Genomic DNA, 23,638 nt, shown 5'->3' with positions numbered 1-23,638 from the left:
TTTTGTCCAGTAGCTACTTTTTAAGACTTCTACACTGTAAAAAGTGAGGTTTTAAATAATTTGACTGCTGCTGTTGTTTTACAGATTTTCTTTGTTATGCTAAATCACATTTCATATCTGGTAAAATCACAGTCGACCCTGAAAGTCTCATTTTGAGTTAATAAATGTGCAAAATATGGGCTCTTTAAAATCGAGCAGATGGATTGTGATGATTAAAAATGGAATAACCCAGTTTCTTATGTAGACACAGGGTGGAAATTAGTTTCAAATGACCACTTTTATGCATGTGAGTACATAGTGAGTGAGCACGTATGGAAGTTTTGGTCATATTTTGGCATTTACACTACCGTTTAAAAGTTTGGGGTCATTTAGAAATGTCTTTATTTTTAAGAGAAAAGCATTTTTTTCAATGAATATGACATTAAATGACTGATAAATCCATTCTAGACATTGTTAATGTGGTAAATTACTATTCTAGCTGGAAAGTTTTCATGGAATATCTCCATAGGGGTACAGAGGAACATTTCCAGCAACCATCACTCCTGTGTTCCAATGCTACATTGTTGTGCAGTTATGTTAGCACATGAATAAAAGTTTGAGTTTTTATGGAAAACATGAAATTGTGTGGATGACCCCAAACTTTTGAACGGTAGTGTCGTCAACTTGAACTCATTTAGAACAATTTCAACAAATATAGAGCAACTTTACTATAGAGCAACGTTTACTAATGTCAACTTTAGCTCATACAGGGCAACTTTAGCTAATGTAGAGCAACTGTAACTCATTTAGAACAACTTTAAATGATATAGAGCAACTTCAATATAGAGCAAGTGTAACTAATAATGTCAACTTTAGCTAATATAGGGCAAGTTTAACTAATGTAGGTCAACTTTAACTCTTTTTGAGCAACTTTAAACTCATTTTGAGCAACTTCAGCTAATATACAGAAGCTTGAATTAATATAGAGCGACTTTAACTAATGATATAAACTTTGACTCATTTAGAGCAACTTTAGCTAATGCCGAGAAATAAAGTGATTCCTGTCAGATTATCCTACAACCTGACTGGAAGAGGGCGCTATTTAACTTTCTCATCATCGTCATCAGTTTAAAATGCTCAAATTCACCAATTTGCTCAGTTCTGAATATGACATTGCAGCATAAAAACGGGAGATTCCATGTAAACACACCTGATGTGAGCGTTCTAGTTAAAACGTCTGACAGATTCCATCCAAACCGCATCTCCAACTGAACTCGGTAAATATTTCACGGCCGTGTTTGTGCGATCGCTCAGGAGGCGTCGTGGGATGAGTGAAGCAGGTCTTGCATCATGTGAACGTAGAGGCAGCTCGAGGGGAGGCGAACCTCGGACCGCAGGCTCGTTAGCATGCCGGGACGCTCAGTGGAGCTTTTGTTCGTCATGAAATTTCATGGATAATTGGAAGTTATGAAGATTAATGTGCATTGGTTTGACAGACCTGCGGGAGAGAGAGGGGTGTGTGGAAAAGGCTCAACAAGTTCTCCTCGGTGGAGCCTTGTCATGATTCCTGCTCAATCCCCTGATAATGATTGATCACTTGATTCGCATGCTGCCAACATGAATCGGTGGTTCTCCTCCGTCTGCAACCGCTCTGTGCTCTTACAGGCCCCAGAGGATCCACAGTTTAACTTCGCCGTAATTTATTGCAAATTATTCCAATTAGGGAATGCAGAGAAGCAAATCTAATTGTATGTTTCACTCTCATTACTGTTATTTCCCTCCGCACGCTGTAGACTGTAATAAATTTAATCAGGAATCAAGGACAAAAACCTTCCAGGTTCCTTGGAGTCAAATGACATCGACTGCAGAGAACCTGAACGCCACACGTGTCTTTTAGTGTGAGCATGAAGAATATACAAGCTAAAAACAAAAGAAAGGGCTTGTTTTTCTCATTAAAGTTTCATTCTCTAGGAGGAAACGGTTTCACAGCATTTATATTCTGTTGCAAAATTCTTGGAAAAGGTGCTGTAGTTCTTGCACAAAGTTGAGTTTCTCTTGCACAAATTTTACTAGAAACAAAAAAAATCCTTAAGTTTTTAAAAATCTCTCAAATATGTAAATTCTCCAGGACAGATTTCTCTTGAAAACCTTTCTGTTTTTACAGGTTCTCCTTTGTTTTTAGTGATTTTATTCTAGCTTGTAATATAGAGCAACTTTAGCAAATATGGAGCAACTTTGACTCATTTAGAGCAACTTTAACTAATAGCTAATATTAAGCAGCTTTATTTCATGCACGACACCGCTCAAAGGTTTGGGATCACTTTAAAGAAAAGCAGTTTTTCTTCCCAGTCTCACCCCAAAAAAAATCTTAAAAAGAAGTTTAATCAGTTGTTGCTTCATTCGTCAAATTTTGCATTATCCCCAGAAAATTGTGTGCAATATTTCCAGCAACAGCAATGCTTTAAAAAGGAGTAAAAATTCGGTTTAGGCATGTACAGGCTGGTGGAAGGGCTGTAATTTTACTTTTTAATACAAATTTCACGAGGAGAAACAGCCTTTTACTCTCATATCCGTAATATTTTCCACCGTTTTTAGAAAGTTCCTTGAGAATGCTTAAAGTCTGACTCTCCCAAAAAACAGCACTTTCTGAATCGTTCCTCCAGGCGTGTTGAAATAAGCCCATAATTTATTAGTTTTCTTATTCATTTCCATATTAATTGGCTTCCTGTTGGGCTTGTCATGTGGATTAAAACAGATTACGTCCAGGTTCTCTGCAGGCTCCAATCTGTATGCCTGCAACCCTACGCCTCCCATCCACACACACTCAGGCTCTGCCCTATGAAATATTTAAACTTAAGCTTCGGTTTAGGAGGTGCAATTACAGGCAGGGTGCTGACAATAGAGGTCGTGGAAGGTGCACGCCGCGCCGTCGCACGTCCTCCGTCGCTTGCGAGCGCGGAAACTCAAGGTTGAAGGCAGGATAAGGACCTATTTTCGAGATCGGGAGTAAATTTTAATGCCGAGTCCTGCCAGAGCAGCTATATAACAAGACTGTGTTTTGATCTGTGAATCCTGTAGATTTCGGTGAGGTCTTCGCGCCGATACGTATCATTAACTCCGGCTGAATTATTCAGAGCTTTCCGTGCACATGCATATTTTACAGTGTTGTCTGTTTGGTTGTTTTGTTAAATAAGTGAAAAGTGCTAATAATAATCCATTTGAGAGGCCCGTCTTGCATTCAGCTGTGGTTCTTTAACTTTTCCCATCAGGGGTTTGACAGAGAAAGTTTGTGGATCTTCGAGGTAGATAGAAATGGAAACTGTACGAGAAGACTGACCACTATGATGATAATGGGAAATGTGTTTTGTTTTTTTTGCTGCTCTCACAGCCATTAAATATTCAAACTTCACCTTGGCACCTGATCTGAGGCCTAAAACAAACACAGCTCTGTCCGTTCATTCCCAGCCAGCAGCAACAACAGAAGGACTCTGACACATAAATAAGCGACTAAAATCACCATTTTAACACTGATATTGCTCATAAGTCACTAACAGTAGTGACTTATGAGCACAAAAAGAAAACAGAGAGGTGCAAAACAACTACAAAGAGACACAAACAACCACAAAGAGACACAAACAAGCACAAAGAGACACAAAACAACCGAAAGAGACACAAACAACCAAAAAATATACTCAAACAACCACAAAGAGACAAAAACAGCCACAAAGAAACATAAAATGACCACAAAGAGTCACAAAATAACCAAAAACAGACTCAAAACAACTGCAAAGAGACAAAAAGACATAAATTACCACAAAGAGACACAAAACAACCAAAAACAAACTTAAAATGACTGCAAAGAACACAGAGACACAAAACAATCTCAACGAGAAACAAAACAACCACAAAGAAACACAAAATGACCACAACGAGAAACAAAACAACCACAAAGAAACACAAAACAACCACAAAGAGACACAAAACAACTGCAAAGAGACAAAAACAACCACAAGGAGACACAAAACAACCACAAATAGACATAAATGACCACAGAGACACAAAACAACCAAAAACAGACTTAAAATGACCACAAAGAGACACAAAACAACCACAACGAGAAACAAAACAACCACAAAGAAACACAAAATCACTGCAAAGAGACAAACAGCAACCACAAGTAGACACAAAATGACCACAAAGAGGCTCAAAATGACCAGAAAGAGACTCAAAACAACCAAAAACTGACTCAAAACAACCACAAAGAGACACATTTTTAAAGTAGTGAAATAACTGTCTAAAGCTGCCACTTATAATCATATATTCACATCTTCTTCCCACTAACTGAACCATTTTTGTGACAAAATGTTTTTATTTTTTGTCCAGACAGGCCGGTAAATCCTAAAGTCCTCATCAGTTGTTATGGAGACGGTTCATTTGTCATCATGAGGCCTCAGAGAAGAACTTTGCTCTGCTTTGGCTGCCGGTGCAACATGTGCTGCCAGACAAACAAAGTCTTATTGTCTCCCTGTTATTATGACAGATTCCAAAGGTAAACATGGAAGGAAGAGGAAAACAATCTAATCTTCTGTACCAAAAAAAACTATGGAAAAGAAGAAAGAACAAACACATCTGTAAAATCTGACTTTTATTTGTAATCTGCCATGATTGATTTTTATTTATTTTTGGCCAATGGTACAACTGTAAACTGTTAGAGTACACTCTCAGAAGTAGAAGAACCTCAAGGAACCTCTCCTCCTCCTCCTTCTTTTGTCCTCCTCTTTCTTCTTGTTCTTCTTCTCTTGGTTCTTCTTCACCTTCTTCTTCTCCTTGTCCTGCTGCTTCTTTTTCTCCTAATGCTTCTTCTTCTCTTCATGCTTCTTCTTCTTCTCTTCATGCTTCGTCTTCTTCTCCTCATGATTCGTCTTCTTCTCCTCATGCTTCGTCTTCTTCTTCTCCTCATGCTTCGTCTTCTTCTCCTCATGCTTCGTCTTCTTCCTCTCCTCATGCTTCGTCTTCTTCCTCTCCTCATGCTTCGTCTTCTTCTTCTCCTCATGCTTCGTCTTCTTCTCCTCATGCTTCGTCTTCTTCCTCTCCTCATGCTTCGTCTTCTTCTTCTCCTCATGCTTCGTCTTCTTCTCCTCATGCTTCGTCTTCTTCTCCTCATGCTTCGTCTTCTTCCTCTCCTCATGCTTCGTCTTCTTCCTCTCCTCATGCTTCGTCTTCTTCCTCTCCTCATGCTTCGTCTTCTTCCTCTCCTCATGCTTCGTCTTCTTCCTCTACTCATGCTTCGTCTTCTTCTCCTCATGATTCGTCTTCTTCTCCTCATGATTCGTCTTCATCTCCTCATGCTTCGTCTTCTTCTCCTCATGATTCGTCTTCTTCTCCTCATGCTTCGTCTTCCGGGTTGTCTCCTCATGCTTCGTCTTCTTCTTCTTCTCCTCATACTTCGTCTTCTTCTTCTCCTCATGCTTCGTCTTCTTCTTCTCCTCATGCTTCGTCTTCTTCTTCTCCTCATGATTCGTCTTCATCTCCTCATGCTTCGTCTTCTTCTCCTCATGATTCGTCTTCATCTCCTCATGCTTCGTCTTCTTCTCCTCATGCTTCGTCTTCTTCATCTTCTCCTCATGCTTCTCCTCCTCCTAGTTCTCCTCATTCTTCTCTTGCTTCTTCTTCGCATTCTACTCATCAAAACTCTCAACATGAGTTTGGTAATGTGGCTCATTTAGAGCTTCATACAGACGCTAGCTAATTTCTATTTAAAGGGGAAGAGCAAGACTGACAATAAACAAGCTAATACGATGAATATCACCAGTCTTTCTTCAGACTTCACCTTTAAAATGCATTTTTGTTGTAGTTTATTAATTAATTTTCATTAATTAATCAAACTATCAGTAGCTACACCTGTCTGATGCAGTAAAAGTCAATTAATTGAAGCCCGTGTGTTGATTCCAGGGATCATTTTTCTTTCATAAATCATAAATCATGTAGCTGCAGAGTACAGTGATGTTGATCCAGAATATTCCACAGTTTCCCCACTACAAACAAACCCTGGTACTGATTGAAGCAGGTTAAGCCGGTCAGTTATATATAGAACTTTCTTCTTTTTATTGTAGTTTATGATGAGCAAAACACAATAGAAGAGAAAAAATGGGGAGAAATGATAAATCCTTGTCTTCCTACCAATGGTTTAATCCAGCCTCTGCCTTTAATTGGATCGGAGGACGGACACAGCCGGGGGAGCTATTGTGTCTAAGTGGGATCAAACGTGACCTCTGACCTCTTGGCCAGCTGGACACCGAAGCAGCGGACCGACATCGTGCAAATGAGTCGGTTTGGGTTCATGTTTTTCCGACTTTTTCAGGTCAACTCTTAGTTTTTATCATTTAAATTGAGAGCAAAGATCAAACGAAGAAAAGAAATGGAGGAATTTCTTTAACTGCTGGAACTAAAACAAACCCAGTGAGCATCAGGGACCGACTGCCTCTAAGCTGATTGACTGGTGACCTTTGGATTTACACATTCCCCTCAGGACCACACTGGGACTCCGAGGTCGCATCGGCTCACAGAAGCGTTGGGTTTAGACGAGGAGAGGAAGCTTCCGTTGTTTCCTGACGCGATTCTGGATTAAAAGTGTTACTGTTGACTGTTTATTAGCATCATTAAAACACGTTTTGAGCCACACAAGGCACAGTAGGTACAAATGTTCCCTAAAACGATCACAAATGCGTTACTAGTTTTACAAAATAAGATGCATAACATCCAGAACTAGAACAGCTACACTGTAAAAATCAATAATAATAATAATAAATCTGTTAAAAAATTGGTGGAATATTGTAGCACTCAAACTATAAAAAATATCACTGAATAAAAGGAAATATCTGTTAAAAGTATATATATTAAATAGATTTAAATATAGTTAAAGTATATATTTTTAAATTTAATTAATGGTTTCACATTGTGCATTAAAAAGACATTGATAATTAATATAAGTAATTTTTTAAATAAAATATATAGATTTTAGATGTTTCAAAATAGTAAATAAAAATGTTATTATTTTATATATTATCCAGCTGTTGATAAATAACAGATAACAGCAGTAAAATCACAAATATTATATATATAAATATGCAAGACAACTAAATTATTATTTACAAATTTTCAATCTTTAGTGTACATACTTTTTATAGTTTAAATCTGGCAAATCTATGTAAATTGTATTTATTTATTTTGCTTTTTTCAGTTTTAAATGCAGTAAATAAATAGCTACATTTTATGCTGCAACACTGTAAAAATCCCAAAACAAATGATTATTTCTGAAATTATATTTTCGATGTAGACATTTTGTAAAGTTTTGGCCTTTTTTGTTCTGACACATGCAGATGTTATCTGTAATTTATCAACACATGAAAAATCAGTGTAATAAAAACATCATTTACCATTTTTTCAATCTTCGTTGTGCATGTTTTATCTTTAAAATGATGGCAAATCTCTCAAAATATTTTGCTGATTTTAATACAGTACATAAATAACAGAATTTTCTGCTCAAATATTGCGCAAAAACAAATTAGAAATACCGATTTTTTTATGTAAATGAATATTTTTCTGTGACTTTTACCAGTAAATTAACAAAACGTGTACATGTGTAAAGTATTCGTTAAAAATTACATTATTTTATTTATTAATTGTATTTTTTTTACAGTGTACTGACATGAAAATTTTAAAAAGAGTCATTACTAGGAAATGTTGTGGTGTTATTTTTACACAGTATTGCAGCCACATACACAATTCACAGCAGCTTTTATCATCTGCACCTGGAAACCAAACTGAGCAGGAAGATGACCATCAAGATGAACTGATCAGCAGTTTTTCCTCTAAAAGCAACAGAAAATCTGATTAAGGACACCAGGAGGAAACCAGAGCATCACTGGATCATATGTGGATGATTGTATTTCATCTGTATTCTCAGTAAAAGCAACTAGAAATGCATCACGGCGTTGTGAGAAAATGATTGATCTGAGAGTCACATTTTCGACCAGACGACTGCGCGCCAAAGTAACTGAGTAACTTCCGCCTTCTGAGCGTGAAACATGAATAATAATATTTAAAAAACTGGTCGAAACAACCATCAGTCTGTTCCTCTGAGCTCCTCCTGTGCTGATATTTCAGGCCGGTGCAGCTGCAGGACAGCAGATGGCAGCGCTGCGCCGTCCTGTGGATCCTTCTTGGCACAGAGACGCGTCCACGTTGTTCCCACTGTCTGCCTCCCTCTCCTCCCTTCCTCTCTCGCTCTCTCTCTCTCTCTCTCCCCCTCTGCTTACAGTGTACACCTATCTGTCTCCCACAAGCATCAGCAGTCTCTCCATCAGTCTCCGCGATACGGGCGCTACTACGGCGCAAAGCATGGCACCTCTGCGCCCCGAAGAACCGGTCTCCGCCGCTGCGCACCTCTGCGTCTTTCTGTTGACCACCTCGGCCTGGATGGCACTGCCGGGACCCGTGCGCGGTGGCAGCGGGGTTTTAAACCGGCGCGCCGGGGAGGATCGTACGCTTGACATGGGCGGCGGAGATGGAGGCTCCCCGCCGGGCTTCCAGGCGGACACGGATGAGGAAGCGGACGGCGCGGGGAGCTCACCCCGCCTCAGGAGAGCGCTGTCCTGGGATAAGCAGATGTCCCTGCTCAGCAGCTCGTTCGTGCTCAAAGGGGATGCGACCCACAACCAGGCGATGGTCCACTGGACGGGAGAAAACAGCAGCGTAAGTAGCCTCCTCGTCCCGTCCTGTCCTGTCCCGTCACGATCCGCTGGTTCGTGCGCTATCCCCACCATTCCCCTCTTTGTCACCCACCACCATCCATCACTCCAGCCTCGGCGCACATCACCAGAAACAAGTTATTGTTCTCGCAGAATGCAGCTGCTGCCCGGAGAGGAGGCGGCACGGTGGGCTTTTTACGCACCCAGGTGCTCCACCTGGAAAGCTTCCGGGCTTTGTTGAAACACCACGACTTTTATGGCCCCCAGAAACACACGCCCCAGATTCCCATTACATCACCCCGTGGCCCAGGGTCACGAGCATCTTGTTATTGTCTGTTTGCTCTGAGCTCAAACTTGTCCTGAGGCCCACCTGGCTCCTTTGTGCCAATTCAGTTTTGAATCGCCTTAAAATGAAGAGGGGCTGAACTCATTCCGTGTTTAATTAGTGACCTCTGGTAGGTCCCCTGACCCTCATTTGGAATCATAACCACTCGTGCTGCTGCGCCATAGCAGTCACCAGGAGTCCCGCGGATGCGTCTGAGAGCGCACGGAGCCAGTCTGGGGACGAGGGAGCGCGCACTGGAGCACCCAGATTTTAGTCACAAGAAGCCCGGGCTGAATTATTGATGCTGCTTTTTATCCATTAATTTTGCAGCGCCTTGTTTATTTGTGCTTCTATTTGGCTCAAATGAAAATAGACGCAGCAGCCTCGTTCTTGTGCCTTTCTTTGCTGCAACTTTCTGCACAAACAGACGCGCAAAATTGGATTTCGGGCAGTTGTTTGTGCGAATATCTCAAGAATTAAGTCCCACTTGATTAAACAGTGATATCAAGGGAGCTAAAATGAGCATTGCACACAGCCCACATCTATTAAAGAGACAACATCCAGCTCCTTTAAGGACATTTTAGTGATTACACTGTCAGTGGAACAACATGAAGCATAAGGGGGCTGAATGAATTATGATTGTAGTGATTTTTCCTCAGGGCCCAGTCAAGTGAGAGCAGTCTGAGTATGTAAACAAGAGCAGTCTTTGTGATGGATATTGACAGACGCCAGGGGGGGTTTGAATGGTGGTGTCTGCTGGGGACATCACTTGCAATCAGAGCCTTTTTGTCAGAGTAACACATTGCTTCTGTTTACTGGCAGCAACAGCAGCAGGCACCTCTGGGAAAAATAAAAATAAAATAAAAAAATCAGAAAGAGAAAATGATGTGGTAATGAAACACCTCAGATTTGCTGGATTTGGCTTGGTAAATAATGTGACGGTTGCAGGTAACAGCTTATGGGATTATTGACGGAGGCGAGTTTAAAGCTGCTGCAGGTGTTTGAACACGTTTAGAGATCTTCTGCGCAGTGTGAGAGGATGAAGATGGGATGATTTGACTGCAAATGACTCTTCAAGGAGTGTTTTTTTAAAAAAAAGATCGATTGTCAAGCTTTGAATCCTGCAGCTTTAAAATTGACAAAAATGTGAATTCCATACATGATGTGGCAGATATTGGATGTATTTTTTTTCACTGTGCAAAGATAAAAAAAAAAACACATTTTTATTGAAATATTGATAAAAATGAACAAGCTCTTCTGATGGCTAAGCCTGACTACTTCTGGAAGTCGATACTAAACATGTTTTTAGCAGCTAAATGGTATCGAATCTATAAAAAATTGGGATTTTTCATTAATTTGTAGTAAATCATCTGACTCTTGACATCAATCAGTGCTTGTGAGGACCCATTGTGCTGTCATGTTTGTATATTGCACCAAAACCGTAAACTATCAGGCTAGGCTGCTTTGCTTTCTTGGAGAAAAAGGGCACCAGTTAGCCTTGCTTGCTAACACTGGCAATAATTCTTGGTAGAAATCTCTTTTTGGACTTTATAACGCTCTCCTAATTCTTTATCCACACTTAAAAAGGAAATGAGATTGCTATCTAGCACTTTTTTGAACCATACTGTCAAAAACAACACTGCATTTGCACTTCATATGTTAGCTCGTTAGCTGGGCTACGCTCAAATCTCATATAAAACCATGCAGTAGCTAACAACTTTAGCAGTACAGCTGTCTTTGTTGTTATTGGAAGAGCTTATTTTCAGTGGTAACCAACCAAAAACCTTTACATAACACTAATCTAAGGGCTTTATTGCATCAGCAATTATAATTTTGATTAAAAAAAGGCCACAACTCAATGCACAGAGGATATTATCCACTGATTCTGTATCAGGAAAGAAACTTTTGGCACATTTAGTTTGTGATACAGATGGGTAGGGGAGAGAACATGCCAAAGTTGCAAAAAAAATCTATGAATTTGCAATGTTTCTGTGATAGATCTTCATCAGACAGTTGTTTTTTATTTTTTTGCAAAGAGAAACTAGCTTGAGCAACCAAATAGCATCGCCCACATGCTACAGAAAAGCATAGCAAAACGTCATTCAGCTGACTGAGAATGTTAAATGATAACAAACGGGTAAAGTACTGTGATTGAATGCTTTGAATACCCAAGGACCAAATGTTCTCTGCATTCCCAGCATCTCAAATAAATGCTTTTTTTTTTTTTTTTGCAACTTGGACAGTGTGCAGGAGTCTGTTTTCAGGCTGATGCTTCAGTGAAAATCCTTTTTAGTTTCAGTTTGAGCTCCGATTCTGCTCGGAACATCTCGATGTGTTCAAGCAAACAGCCCAAAGTCACCGTCGAGGGCGAGGCGCCACAACTCGGTAATGGCTTGTGGGATTCTAGCACTTTGGCATTTGAGGCAGGGCATTTAAGTAATAAAAAAAAAAACTGACATTCTCCCAACGGACTCCGGCTTTTCTTGTGATGAACCTCCCTGTCTTCACTTTTTTTGTAGTCGAGGCGATGAGTCCGCAGGGAGCTCGGCCGCTCAGGCTCTGCCAGCCATTGGAACTCCAAGTTTGACTTATCCTCAATTAACTTGCCGTGGGTATGTACTCTGAAAGGTCGACGAGACCGAGTTCATCCCAGACTAATAAACACAGACAAATGGTGCCATTCAGTTTCCCTATGGCTGACATTTATGAGCGCTGCACAGATTGATGGAAGGCATAAATGAATCTATGCCTCCTCTCTTGTTTCATCATGTCGTTTTTGAGTCTTCGAGGCTCCAAATGGAAGTCACTGATTAAACGGTTGACCGTGTGAGGGACTTCCGCCGCCACATCTGTCACGATGATGGGTCATCAGGGGTATAATAGAAACCACCTGAATATATCAGCTTTTCTGAAAACATACATTTCTCCTCTTTTTTTCGCCGCCTACCTTGCTGGGCTTCGGTGTAATCACCACATCTCTTTATGTGATGGCCGACTTCCACCTCTTACCGGACCACAAAGTGACTTGACAAGTGGGTGAATTGTTCACGTAGCTTCGTAGAGAAAGTGGTGTTTTTGAAAACGGCTCTTGTTTACGCTCTCCTCCGTCCCCGCAGCGGCTGCAGTGGCTTTACTTTGGCAAGCCTTGATTGGTCAATTGATGGCTCCGAGCATAAAAGAGCTTTCCCTCAGGCAACCTCCGGAGGTGTGTTTGAAAAGCAGCGAGCGTTTCGCATATGTGTGTGTTAGAGGCCGCTTCAGAGCAAGGCGGAAAATGGAAAAATAAAGTCGAGGTGGGATCCAGATCAAAATACAACAAGCGCAACAGTAAAACACCTGCTTTCCATTCAGGTTCGACATCGTCAGCGTTTAGAAATCCAATATTGAACACGTTAAGGGTCACAGCCGCGGCTCTTCGGTAATAATCATGAAGAATTTCCAAGAAAATAACCCTGTGTTACTCTGCTTATTATGCGGCGTATTATGTGTCTGTAATTGTACATATTAAATGTGCGTGTGCGCCACATCTCTCATTAAATAAATATCAAAGAGGCAAAAAGGCACCCGGCTTGTTTTATCATGCAGTTTCAGGCTGAAGGAATTCACTTATCCACACAGGCTTAGTCATTCCTCGGTGTTACAATTCAGTATTTAAACATAACCGAGGTGCTAATGCGGTCATTGTGATGATAATTTAACTGGGTTTTATAACATTTACCAGTTATTATTAATAGGAAAATTGAGATTTAATTCACAAGTATTCAAGGGAGAACTGCCAAATGACTTTCTGTTCCCCGAAGTTCATGGAAAATTTTGTTGTTTGTTCACTCATTATGAATTTCCCATGGACTTTGAAAGCCCCTCAGTTATATATACTGACCTGCCAACAATCTAACAAGTAACCAGTAAACTGACCTTAAAGACCACGTTGTGCTTTTGCGTCCACGATGGTTTCCTCGTCTGCTAGCGTCCATGTTGACGGATAAATGGGCGTTCATGTCCAGCCTAAATCAGCACACAGACTGACTGGGATGTGCCAGCTGCACATGCGAAAGGAAAACAAATGCTTCGTCTGAATTCTCCAGGAGTCCCGTGCTCGGTCCGCCCTGCACATGTTAGGAATATTCACACTTACACTGTGCTGGAGCCCAATCTGGAACCAGCTGCTTTATCCTGGAAAAACGACAAATTCACAGCTTTTTCTGCAACATTCACGGGAGCACCGTGTGTTTCTGCATTTCATATGAGGGAACGTGCGATTGTTCCTGACCTGTAGCATCTGTAGTCTGCTTTATGTATCGGTCGTGTGCAAACCATAAGTTGGCCGTAAATGTAAAAACAGAGGAAGTTAAATGCCCCTTTTTGTGTAGGATTTAAAAATGTCACCTAGTTTTCACATGAGATAAAGACAGGATGAGGGACAGTGTAAGACGGTATAAATCCGGAGTATTTACTGCAGCTTTGTGTAAACAATTATGTTCGTTAATATGCACTGTCTCGACATTTTCTCCTTAAAAGGTGTTTCTGAGGTCAGAAGAATAGTTTAAGTCCCATAAAAATCGACATGTGTGTCTTCAGAGGTCACGTGTTCAAGGGCATTTAAAGAGTCTAGAAAACCAAAACAACCAGACATAAGCATCCTTGCATTTGCTGAGCCCTGGAAGACGTCCCAGCAAGGAACATGAGGCGGCATAACGTGATACCGGCCCTCTGAGTGAAGAGAAGCTGCCCCATTCAAAGGACTCTCTTTGTGCCTCCCCCTCCGTCCTCTGTCGGAGTTGTTGACTGGCCTTAGGGAACTCCGAGCCGTGTTCCCTCTATTTCTGTCCCCTCTGTGTGGTGATGAACGGCATCACTGTCTGCATGCGTGTCCCTGATGTGAGCATCTGTATCGGCGAGGAAGCAGCCCCTCCACGTTTAATGGGGTTTTCTCTATTTTGCACGGATCGATTTGCTTCGCGGAGAGACGGACATCGGCATTGCGATCACACGTTTCTACATTTCTGTCTCTGTGTGTGTGTGTGTGTGTGTGTGTGTGTGTGTTGCCAATCCCTGGCGGTCTGTCCCACAGTAGCCTAAGTGATTAATGAGCGGCAAAAGGGGCGCTGACAGTCCAAACTCTCGGCCTACCCTCTACCCCCATAGGGGAATTGTGGGTAATTTCTGCCACTTCCCAGTTTAAGAGCCCTCCCGGGTGGAAATAAGTAAAAGTAGAAGAACATGCACTGTATGAAATTAGAAATCTTCAAGGATTTTAAATAGAAAAGTATGAAAATATGACTATTTTTCCTGGTTGGCTGGGAAACAGCGGCCAAATATAGCAACTACTGGTGTGGTGATGTTTTACCATCACTGTTAGCATTCAGAGACAGAGAGAGGAACACGCTGTTTGTGCTGTTTGCTATTTGATTTGTGTACCATTTCATGCATAGTATACATACATACACATGATCAAAGTGTGGTAGCAGGGATGCACTGATAGGGAAGCAGATGGAACCACATTTTGGACGATTTTGAGAGTTAACGCGACAGACGTTGATGCTTCAAACTTGGTACAGTCCTGAAATGATGTTTGCCTGTCCGTCTACAACTTCAATACACATCCATGCGGCTGTCTTTGGAGATGTTTCAAGCTAAATGCTACCATGCTAACAATGACAGAGCTAATGTAAAGCATGTATATATGTAGTTTTCCCCATGTTGTCCACCTAAGGGGCATCAAATACAAACTCAGCGTCGGTTAAAGTTGATGAAGCGCCGTAAATATTGCAGATATTTGGTTGTAAATCAGAGAATTTCTTAAAATATGACCCGAGGATTAGGCCTTGTCCCCCTAGCATCATCTTAACTGCATGCCATTGCATTAATGGACAGGTATGTGCAGGAAACATACTTTGAGAGTACAGCTCCACATCTATTCCAACCTGAAATTTTCGTAGAAAAGCTGCACTGTCATGAAAACTAACAGGGCAGATTAATGACGCCCATCAATTATGAACGCAACGACAGAAGGTTAACAGGAGCTGAAGCTGTGTTCATGACTTCCAGATGTTTGTAGGAGTCTTTCCTCTGAGTTTACAAGGGACATCGTCAGGATCCATGTATGTGTGCATGCATTTACAGCTTCATTGATCACTCATAATGATCCCAGGATTGATCAGGAAGTAACGGCAAGTCAACGCGTGACAAATGTCGTACGGGCATTTAACTGAGTGGAGAAGCAGCGATGTTGTCGCGTTGGAAATGGTCTTAAGTTGTTGTATGGTGTGTCAGTCAACCTAAAAATGTCAATCGGCTAGTTTTGTTTAGAAAGGAGTCACCAGAATTACAGAAATGTGTCACCGAGGAGCCACAAAAGTTTGCTCTAAATTTGAAACTAAACTACAAAAGCAGACAAGAGTGGATGTGAATGTGTGTCGCTGACTTGTATGGAGCGTATGTGTTATCATATGTGTCTGTTTGCGTGTGAATGCAGTGTGTTGTGGTTACGTATAGAGCAGTGGGATGTAAAACTACCTCCACACATTGAGCTTTGGCTGCTGCTTTTTTGGTACAGATCAAATGATGCAACAGTGACACAAATGGCTGCTTTCGGTTACCTTTGTAATGTCTTCACTGTCACATAATCATTTTTAGTATATTTAGCAAGTATATTTATCATCACTACTCTCCTATTCAGCTTTCTCAGAGTACCTTTGGCCAACATCTTCCAGGTCAGTATATAATTGCAGGACTTTTTGTATCATGGTTGACATTTCTGCTGTTTTCAGGCCTATAATCAACATGGCCGCCTATAACCAAACACCACACGACATTTTTAGACAAAGATTCTTCTAAATATTATATATACAATTGAGTAAAATTGAAATTGAAAGCATAAAAATGTATACACGACAGTTATATATTGACCCTTCCCCTCCTTTCTGTCATGAAGCACATTTTAAAACGACAAGAGTTGAACCAAATTGGTGCCCAATTAAAAGAGCAAACCCCAAAAACACCGCCTTCTGATTGTACGTTTAGCCAATCAGGTCTGAGGATGATCTGCCTGCAGCCTACATCTAATCTAAACATGGCATTGGCTGAATTTAAATGGAGTACTTAGAAGGAGCCGTTATATTTTATAATAAGGCGCTCTCCTTTATTTGCATGTTAAATCATGGCTCATGCATGTGTGAAAGCAAACACACACCCGTTTAAGCTGCAGCGACGCACGGCCATGCTCTGCAGTCGTACACATGCACACGCACCATCTAGGTCTCCAGGGTCCTGACTTAATGTGAAAGGCATTTGTTCACGCTTCACATACTGAACAGACAGTTCATTTGGCCCCTGGTTGTGCGCCGGAAAATTGTTTGCACATGTGAGGAGAGCCTTTCTCCTCATTTGTCTTGTCCGTCCTCGTTCATCCCGCTTAAAGAGACACTCCGAAAACCCAGACTGTAAATCATCCGACTTGTGTCTGTCTCTTTTATGACGCGAATCCAGCGCCGTCTCCAAATAACAGAGTTCAGAACCACCGCAGCGGCCTCGCCAACCAACATGGCCGTCGGGACGCGTCTAAGTGCGGCGTGTCGGAGAGTCTCAGCGATGTTGGACGGCCCGCGGCTTCCTCTCGGGGATGATTCATTCCTGCCCTGCGTTATGTCACTGGGAGGCTCTGAAAGATATATTGCAGAGATGTTGTGTCAATACAGTAGCGTGCTAAAATACATCTTTTGCAGGTCAAACAATACTCCGCCAAAGAGTGCTGTTAGGAATGTCAAAACGTAGCCTGATCCGAGACCAAACTCCTTTTGCAGCATCGTAATAATAGTATTTTATTTAAGTATTGCACTCATGATTTCTTCTGGCTTTGTTGCACAAAATATTTAAGAGAATGTGACTACATTGCCATTGATTGTACATAAAAATACCCTTTCTGCCATCCCTAATACACTGTAAAACATCATAAAGGAATTAAATCAGTTCTTTTTTATAGTTGATGTATTTAATAGTGGTGGGACACGATCTGAAAAAATTAATCAAATTAATTGGAGACTTTGCAATTAATTAATCGCATTTTTTTGCAAGACGGGATATTTGACACAATAAACAATTCAGTTTTGTAGTCAAATAAATGAATAGACATATTGTTTTTCATTTCTATTTATCTGAATTTTTCATCTGTTTACTACATTCACAGTTTACTGCAAACTCAGGCACTTCAAATGTCTTGAAAAGTGGCCTATTATAGAATAGAATAGAATAGAATAGAATAGAATGCCATTTATTGTCACTATACATAAGTACAATGAGATTTAGAGCATCTCCATCAGTGCAAGATACATGTAATAAAAATCACAAAAAAGGATAAGTTAAAACAGTTAAAAAGAATAAAAGTGCATGGTCAGTGTGATATTGCACATTAGAATAGTCCGTATTGCACAGTAGACGGTTTTGAGGTAGTCTGGGGGGGGGGGGGGGGTTTTGGAATGTCAGTGCATGTTTGAATTCAGAGTGGTGATGGCTTTTGGAAAGAGGGATGGGATGGCTACACCGTTTACCGGTACCGGGACTGTCGTAGATAATGTGTCCACATGATTGTCGGTTTCTCACATCCCATTCGTTGACTGTGTAAAACGTACTGCAGTGCATGCTGGTTGCGTTGCAGGGTGTTTTGCATAAAGTAGACTTCACTTCTACTTCATGCAAATTCAGACGTACCGAGGCTACAATATGTAGTCATTGTTGACTAAAGAAGCTGTCGGCAAGCACAAAGTACTAAAGATACAGCCTCATGGGAGGTTAAATGATTTTGCAAGTGTAGAGGTTGAAAAGTTGACCAAGAACCCAGCAGCAAATGAACCCACAAGATCCGTCACTGTAGGGGTCACGTTTTTCCTTTAATTCGTCACACCTCTGTATTTCATAGACTAAGGGCTGTGAATTTACTTTCCTAGATATTTACAAAGTGAAGATTTAAGACAAGACAAACAAATTGTGAGCAAACTATTTAATTCAGCCATTTTTTTTTACGGTTGAATCCAAACAAGCGCTGGCACAAAACGTCTAACTCAAACCAGCTTCCAAATCCCATATCGGTGAAATCTAGTCAGGCTACCTTGGCACGGCGGAAACCCGATAGCTCTGACGGTGAATCAAGACATGCACATATCTGTCTTCTGTCTGCTGGCAGAGCCGACGTGGACGACAATAGCGAGTTAATTGTCTGCAGCATAAAAGCACGTCGGATAATGGAGCTCATCTGACGATAAGATCTCCATCCAAAGCCCTCCTCTTAGCATGACCTCAAAGTTGGCACCGGATCGCTCTTTGCCGCTCAATGCTATTGTTGTGTTGCAAACGAGACCTTGGGAATGCACACGAAGCGGTGTGCTACTGTAGCGTTAGCGTCTAATTAGGTGTTCAGCGGGGCCAGGTGGATCCTTGTTTGTTGGGTGTACGGGTTGTTCTGAGGCCGTTGACGACTGTTTTGAAAGATGGTTTATTCCTGTATGAGGATGCCGTGTGATCTGTCGCTAACCAGCTACTTTCTTTTCTCCTCCCGCTCCCCTAAATTGTGCTCTTGGCTTGGCAAGCAGGGAACTCTTAAAACTCATTCAGCATGTGTGTCGATGGAGGCCGTTTACCGAGCGAAACAGCTAGTTGGCAAGCAGCAGCGACGCAAGAAAAGCCCCTCATCTGCTTGAACATCCCAGACATTCTCCCAACTTTCATTCCTTTGTTACGGTGCGAAAATATACCCAGCATGCGCTCATTGTTTTCCCAGTTTTGTCCCTGTAAACAGAGGGCTTTTTTTGTGTCTTTCTCTCTCTCTCTCCCACGTTTCCCGTCGCTTTGTGCTCTCCCCATCGTCTTGTGCAGTTTGGCTGTCATGGTTGAAAGTTCCTGCTCACGTTGCCCTGGCAACCCACACTGGAATCCTGTCGGGGTCTTCCAGTGGTTTGGTTGCTGATCTGAATTCAGAGCGGCCCCTCTCGCTTCTCACTTCTCCCAGGTCCTGCATATTTTAAATTTGGCCGTAGCACAAATATATGTCTGACAGATTGAGAGTGTCAGGTGGAATCCGAATGTGAACTTTTGAGCAACAACGGCAATGCACCTTGTTTGTTTTTTTTGTTGGATTCTATTAGTTTGTCAGGCATTTATCCAGATGAGATATCTGCCACATCCTCAGAGGATGATTTCCTAATAATTTTGTTGATTCGTGTCATCATTAGGCCCAAAACTCTCTCATGGCAGGGAATCTAGGTGCAAAATTACAGAATTTCCATGAAATGTTCAACTAATTTTCATGCCTACCGGAAGATAAAAACTCTCTAGCACCGTGAGTAGTTATGTAGAGAAAATGTCCTTATCTAACACCCAGATTACCATACAGTTACCACAGTACATTCATTTTCTTCAGAAGATAATCCTCAACACTTCAGCATTCAACTTAGGCCAAAATGATGAGACTAGATGTTCTCCAGAGGGCCAATGAAGCTACGTTGATCTATTGAGAACACTTTTAGTGCAAACCTTAGGCCGAATTTATACATAGAACACATAATTTAAGAAGCAGATTAAACCATAAAGAAGGAAGTGAATTTGATGCATTACATTTGCGCTGGGGACCGCTATGATTGGTGGAACCCATGGGAGGCTTGTGTAAAAGTTGCAGTGATTGGACAAAATTTCACAGAGATTGGTTGAATTTGCGTTAATTGTTGCAACATCTCGAATTCCTGGAGGGACTGGTAATTACACAACACTATAAATATGGAGATGTTTACCTGCAGCTCAAAGGCTTTACAACCAAAATTTGAACTCGTTTGGTAAAGGGTTGAATCTGATGTACTGTTCTTAATATAAAGCCTCTAGTGTTGCACAATCACCAGGATTGGATTTTTTCCCCTAATACATTTATAAATCTTTGCAGTATCTGGGGCTTGGAAAAAAACTAAAAATTCTATGTGTTGTGTATTTGTGAGGGGGTGGTGTGAGATGTGTCCCTGCCTGCAGGAAACTATAGGAGCAGTGGGAACGCTCTCCCTATAGAGCCCCTCAGAGAGTTGTGAAATGCTGCCCAGCAGGGTTTTTCCAGTATTTTACCTTCACAGCAACACATTTAGAGATTGGATCTTCTTCCCTTGGCGCTGAGCTGTTCCCACTTTCTATCAATCTCTCCCCCCCACTCTAAAATCTGAACTCCGCCTCTCACTGGGGACCTGGGTATTTTCAGTTTCCCTCGTACAGCATGGAGTCTTCCACAGAACGAACACAACTGAAGAGCAGATAAGCAATGGATTGCCTGCATCCTTGGTAAATATGACATCCTATCACTGTTAATTTTTAAAATATTTAAAAAAACATGGAACCACACTGACTGTATGAGACTAATATGTGTTAGCTTTTTATTAGCAGTGATTTTAGATGGGTTTACATGGATTTGTTGTTCTAAAATCACTACAAGTAAGTCCATAGTTGTTCTATACGCTTTACAGGGGAAGGGAAATGGTAATTGTGCTTTTAGACTGTATTATTGTGTCAAGTATTAGCACAGCTGTCAGTTGAAATGTTTTATCAGCTGCAATTTGTTAGCATTTTCCTGTAAAAGGAGCGTAACCGATGTAGCATGGTTATGGGTTGATAAGTTGTGTGGAGTGATGCTGCCATGGAATTCCTTCATTTGTTTCTTATAGTATTGGCATCCTTTGACCATCATCCGTTGGATATTTCCATCAAAGTTGTCTTTACGACATTCTGAACCACTGGGCGTCGCTAAACCACTGCTGGAAATGATCATAATGAACATAAGAAACATTATTTTTACTTTTAATAAAACTGTATGCAAGATATATCCCATAGATTTCAGAAGTCCTTCAATTATATATAGAGCCAAATGACTCAGTTTCAAAGGGAGGGACTCACATGCACACACACAAGAAATGTGATTTCATTCTCCAATAAAGGTGACATTAATACGCTATTTATTTACATAGCAAATGGGTATTTGCTGCTATGCTAATTCTGTCTTTATTCAACCTTTTTGTACCCAGACTTTACCAGAGTTTAGTGGGTATTTGATGTGTAGTGAATTTGTTGCTGGTGGTGACGTCAAACATGTACGTCAAGAGATAATGGTCTCTTTTGAATTTTGATCTATTTTCTTGATATATTTTGCATTTATCGTGTATTTACGACCAGCTGATTTGCACAAATTTCCAAAATCAATAGAAGAAAAAGCCTTTAAGCTCAGTCATTTTTTTTTTAAAAAGCTCACTTTATGATCAGCTTAAATTTAAGTCTTTGTTAGAGAAAAATGTGTAAGAAATCATGACAACAAATACAATAAATTAATTTAAAAAGCGTAGCGGCTGGGCAGCGCTACCTCTTCTGTACTTAATTTATTATCCCATACAGAAGTAATGACTTATTCTTAAACGCCACTGATTTTCTCCATGTGGATTATTTTTTTATTTTTTTCCAAAGTCTCTACAAAGCACTGCCCCTTGTTGCTTTTTATTCAAAATTTCAGTCCCACTGTCTGCGGAGTGAATGGAGTTAATTAACAGTGAGCTAATTTGATTTTCACAACCTGTCCTTTCTTCTTCACAGTCGGACGAAAAGCCGCATTCACCAACCGCTCTTTGGTGACGGTAGTGATTACATATGGAACCCTGTGATGTTTTAAAAATGACTAAAAGGAATATTAGCCTTCTTGTCAAACTGTGGAGTTTAACGATTCTGCCAAACGGAATCAACGTAAATCCACTTCAGTGTGGTGCCAGAGAACTTTTCTAGCATTGCTGTGAGAGCCGTGAAGGGTTCTGCTTCGGTTTACAGCGAAGGAAGGAACCCACTTCTGGTTATTTAGAGAGCCTCGTTTTTAAAAAAAAGCCGTGCCATGTTCCCGGCTGGCTCAAGTTTATCTTGGAGTTCGAGCCCAGACTTTAACTCAGCCCTGTCTGCAGTTCAAAGACGACTCCGCCACCCAAGTTCTACAAGGAATGATGTCCTCGCTCGCCGTGCCAACCCTCACACACACCTACACACACCTTCACACACCTACACGAGGCGACTGGAAGCAGTAAAACCAGAATTGCCATGTGTTGACGGACATGAAACCTGCCGATAACGATCCCGGGCTGGACGTTCACGTTGATAGCAATTAGCGCACCGGTGCATCGTGGGAGAAGTGGCGAGTTTGTGTGTGTGTGGGAGGAAATAAAATGGAAAGAAGGGAAAAGAGAGAAGAAAACAATAACTCCACACTAAGGCCTCTTTCATCCAAACTCTGCGTGTTCCTCGGGTGTTTTTTTTTTTAAACAAACGCGCTGAAAACAGCAGTTGTTCTACATGAAAAAGACGAGGCCGCGCGCTGTGATGTGATGCCGGCAACAACGTAGCATACTCCCAGACTGGTGCTTACTCGCCTTCCCCGGCGTCTCTCACCCTCTCGACGTGGTTTGCTTTATATTTTTTGTTACGTGATTGAAAGGAAGATGTGCTGCCTGCGAGTCAGAATAAAGATGCAAAGCGGCAACAGATTCAATTATTGTTTGGAGTGCGGCTTGTCACAACAGCGGCGTCAGGTGATTTCAGGCTTCTTGGGAGTGATGGGAAGAGATGTAGCAGCTCAGAGACGAGGTGACAGTCAACCCGTGGAGTCCTAAAAATAGGCAAACTAAAAGGGATGGTTATTTGATGTTTTTGTATGTGCATGTATCGACATGCTTCTGCATTTCTCAGATCTCGACAGAAAACTGCTTGCATTAGTCAGGAGGATACTGGAAATATTCTAAGCACGTACGTAACAGAAAAAAGAATAAACTAAGAATAATGCAACAGATAAATCAGAATCATGTTTTTGCTGACAGCAGCTTAAATGACTATTTGTACAATTACTTGCGCGGAGTCGAAAAAAGAGCTGAAACATTACACACAAATGCCTTAAAAACAAGCAAACAGAACCCAACCTTGATGTCACGGTGACTGCTTCTGCTTATTGTACTGCAGGCAAAGTCGAGTTGTCACATCGTCAAACTTAAAAAGAGCAGAGGTGTTTAAGGAGATTGTAAAGCCGCAGTACCTCCAGCTGTAGCTGCATGCCAGCTCCAGTCTTTGTGATCTCAGAGGCAAACGCCACGGGGTACATGCGAGTCGGAGGACACACGTTAATTTCAGTCAGCACATGGAATAGATTATTGGGAGTGTAGATGATGTGCAGGAGTCACATTTTAGCTCAGTTTTGAGATTGGGATAATGTAGGTCTATGGGAGGATGTTGGGGTCGAGGTGGGGCTAAGAAAACGCTATGCAACAGCAGTAGTGGCAACGTAGTGTTTTTTGCTGCAGACTTTGCTCTTTTAACCCTTTAATGCACAACATGTGTTGAAAGATACTCATATTCAATGGCATATGGGTATCTTTCGACCTATGTTGTGCATCAAAGGTTTACAAAGACTATGAATTTCCGTTTCTGCATATCTGGACAAAGCAATACTTTGTCTAAGGCCTGAAAAATACTTTAACCCTTTAAAGGGCACTCATTGAAACACTTGGAAATTCAACATTTCAACCCTAGAGCACATGGAAAA

General features: G+C 41.3%; 2 protein-coding genes across 5 annotated transcripts in view; both read left to right on the top strand.

The window, feature by feature from the left end:
• Nucleotides 1–4,660: 4,660 nt before the first annotated feature.
• LOC127532472 (uncharacterized protein DDB_G0271670-like) lies at nucleotides 4,661–5,741 on the top strand (the record flags this gene model as incomplete). Its single annotated transcript, XM_051944199.1, has 1 exon — nucleotides 4,661–5,741. A coding segment is annotated over one exon (1,068 nt), but the record flags the coding sequence as incomplete, so codon positions are not given.
• Nucleotides 5,742–8,195: 2,454 nt separating this feature from the next.
• sorcs2 (sortilin-related VPS10 domain containing receptor 2) overlaps nucleotides 8,196–23,638 on the top strand; it is a 365,472-nt gene continuing 350,029 nt past the window's right edge. The window contains exon 1 of one of the 4 annotated variants that reach the window (XM_051943725.1): nucleotides 8,196–8,733. In XM_051943725.1, coding sequence (XP_051799685.1) covers nucleotides 8,380–8,733 — 354 coding nt within the window. In that variant the 5' untranslated portion in view covers nucleotides 8,196–8,379. The remainder of the gene's footprint in view (nucleotides 8,734–23,638) is intronic. The other 3 variants (XM_051943727.1, XM_051943726.1, XM_051943728.1) reach the window with 3 other exon arrangements.

Source organism: Acanthochromis polyacanthus, chromosome 23 (assembly GCF_021347895.1).
Source record: "Acanthochromis polyacanthus isolate Apoly-LR-REF ecotype Palm Island chromosome 23, KAUST_Apoly_ChrSc, whole genome shotgun sequence".
In the NCBI taxonomy this organism is placed as follows: Eukaryota; Metazoa; Chordata; class Actinopteri; family Pomacentridae; genus Acanthochromis; species Acanthochromis polyacanthus.
The sequence above is the reverse complement of the archived record's forward strand: the minus strand, read 5'-3'. Positions and strand labels throughout refer to the sequence as shown.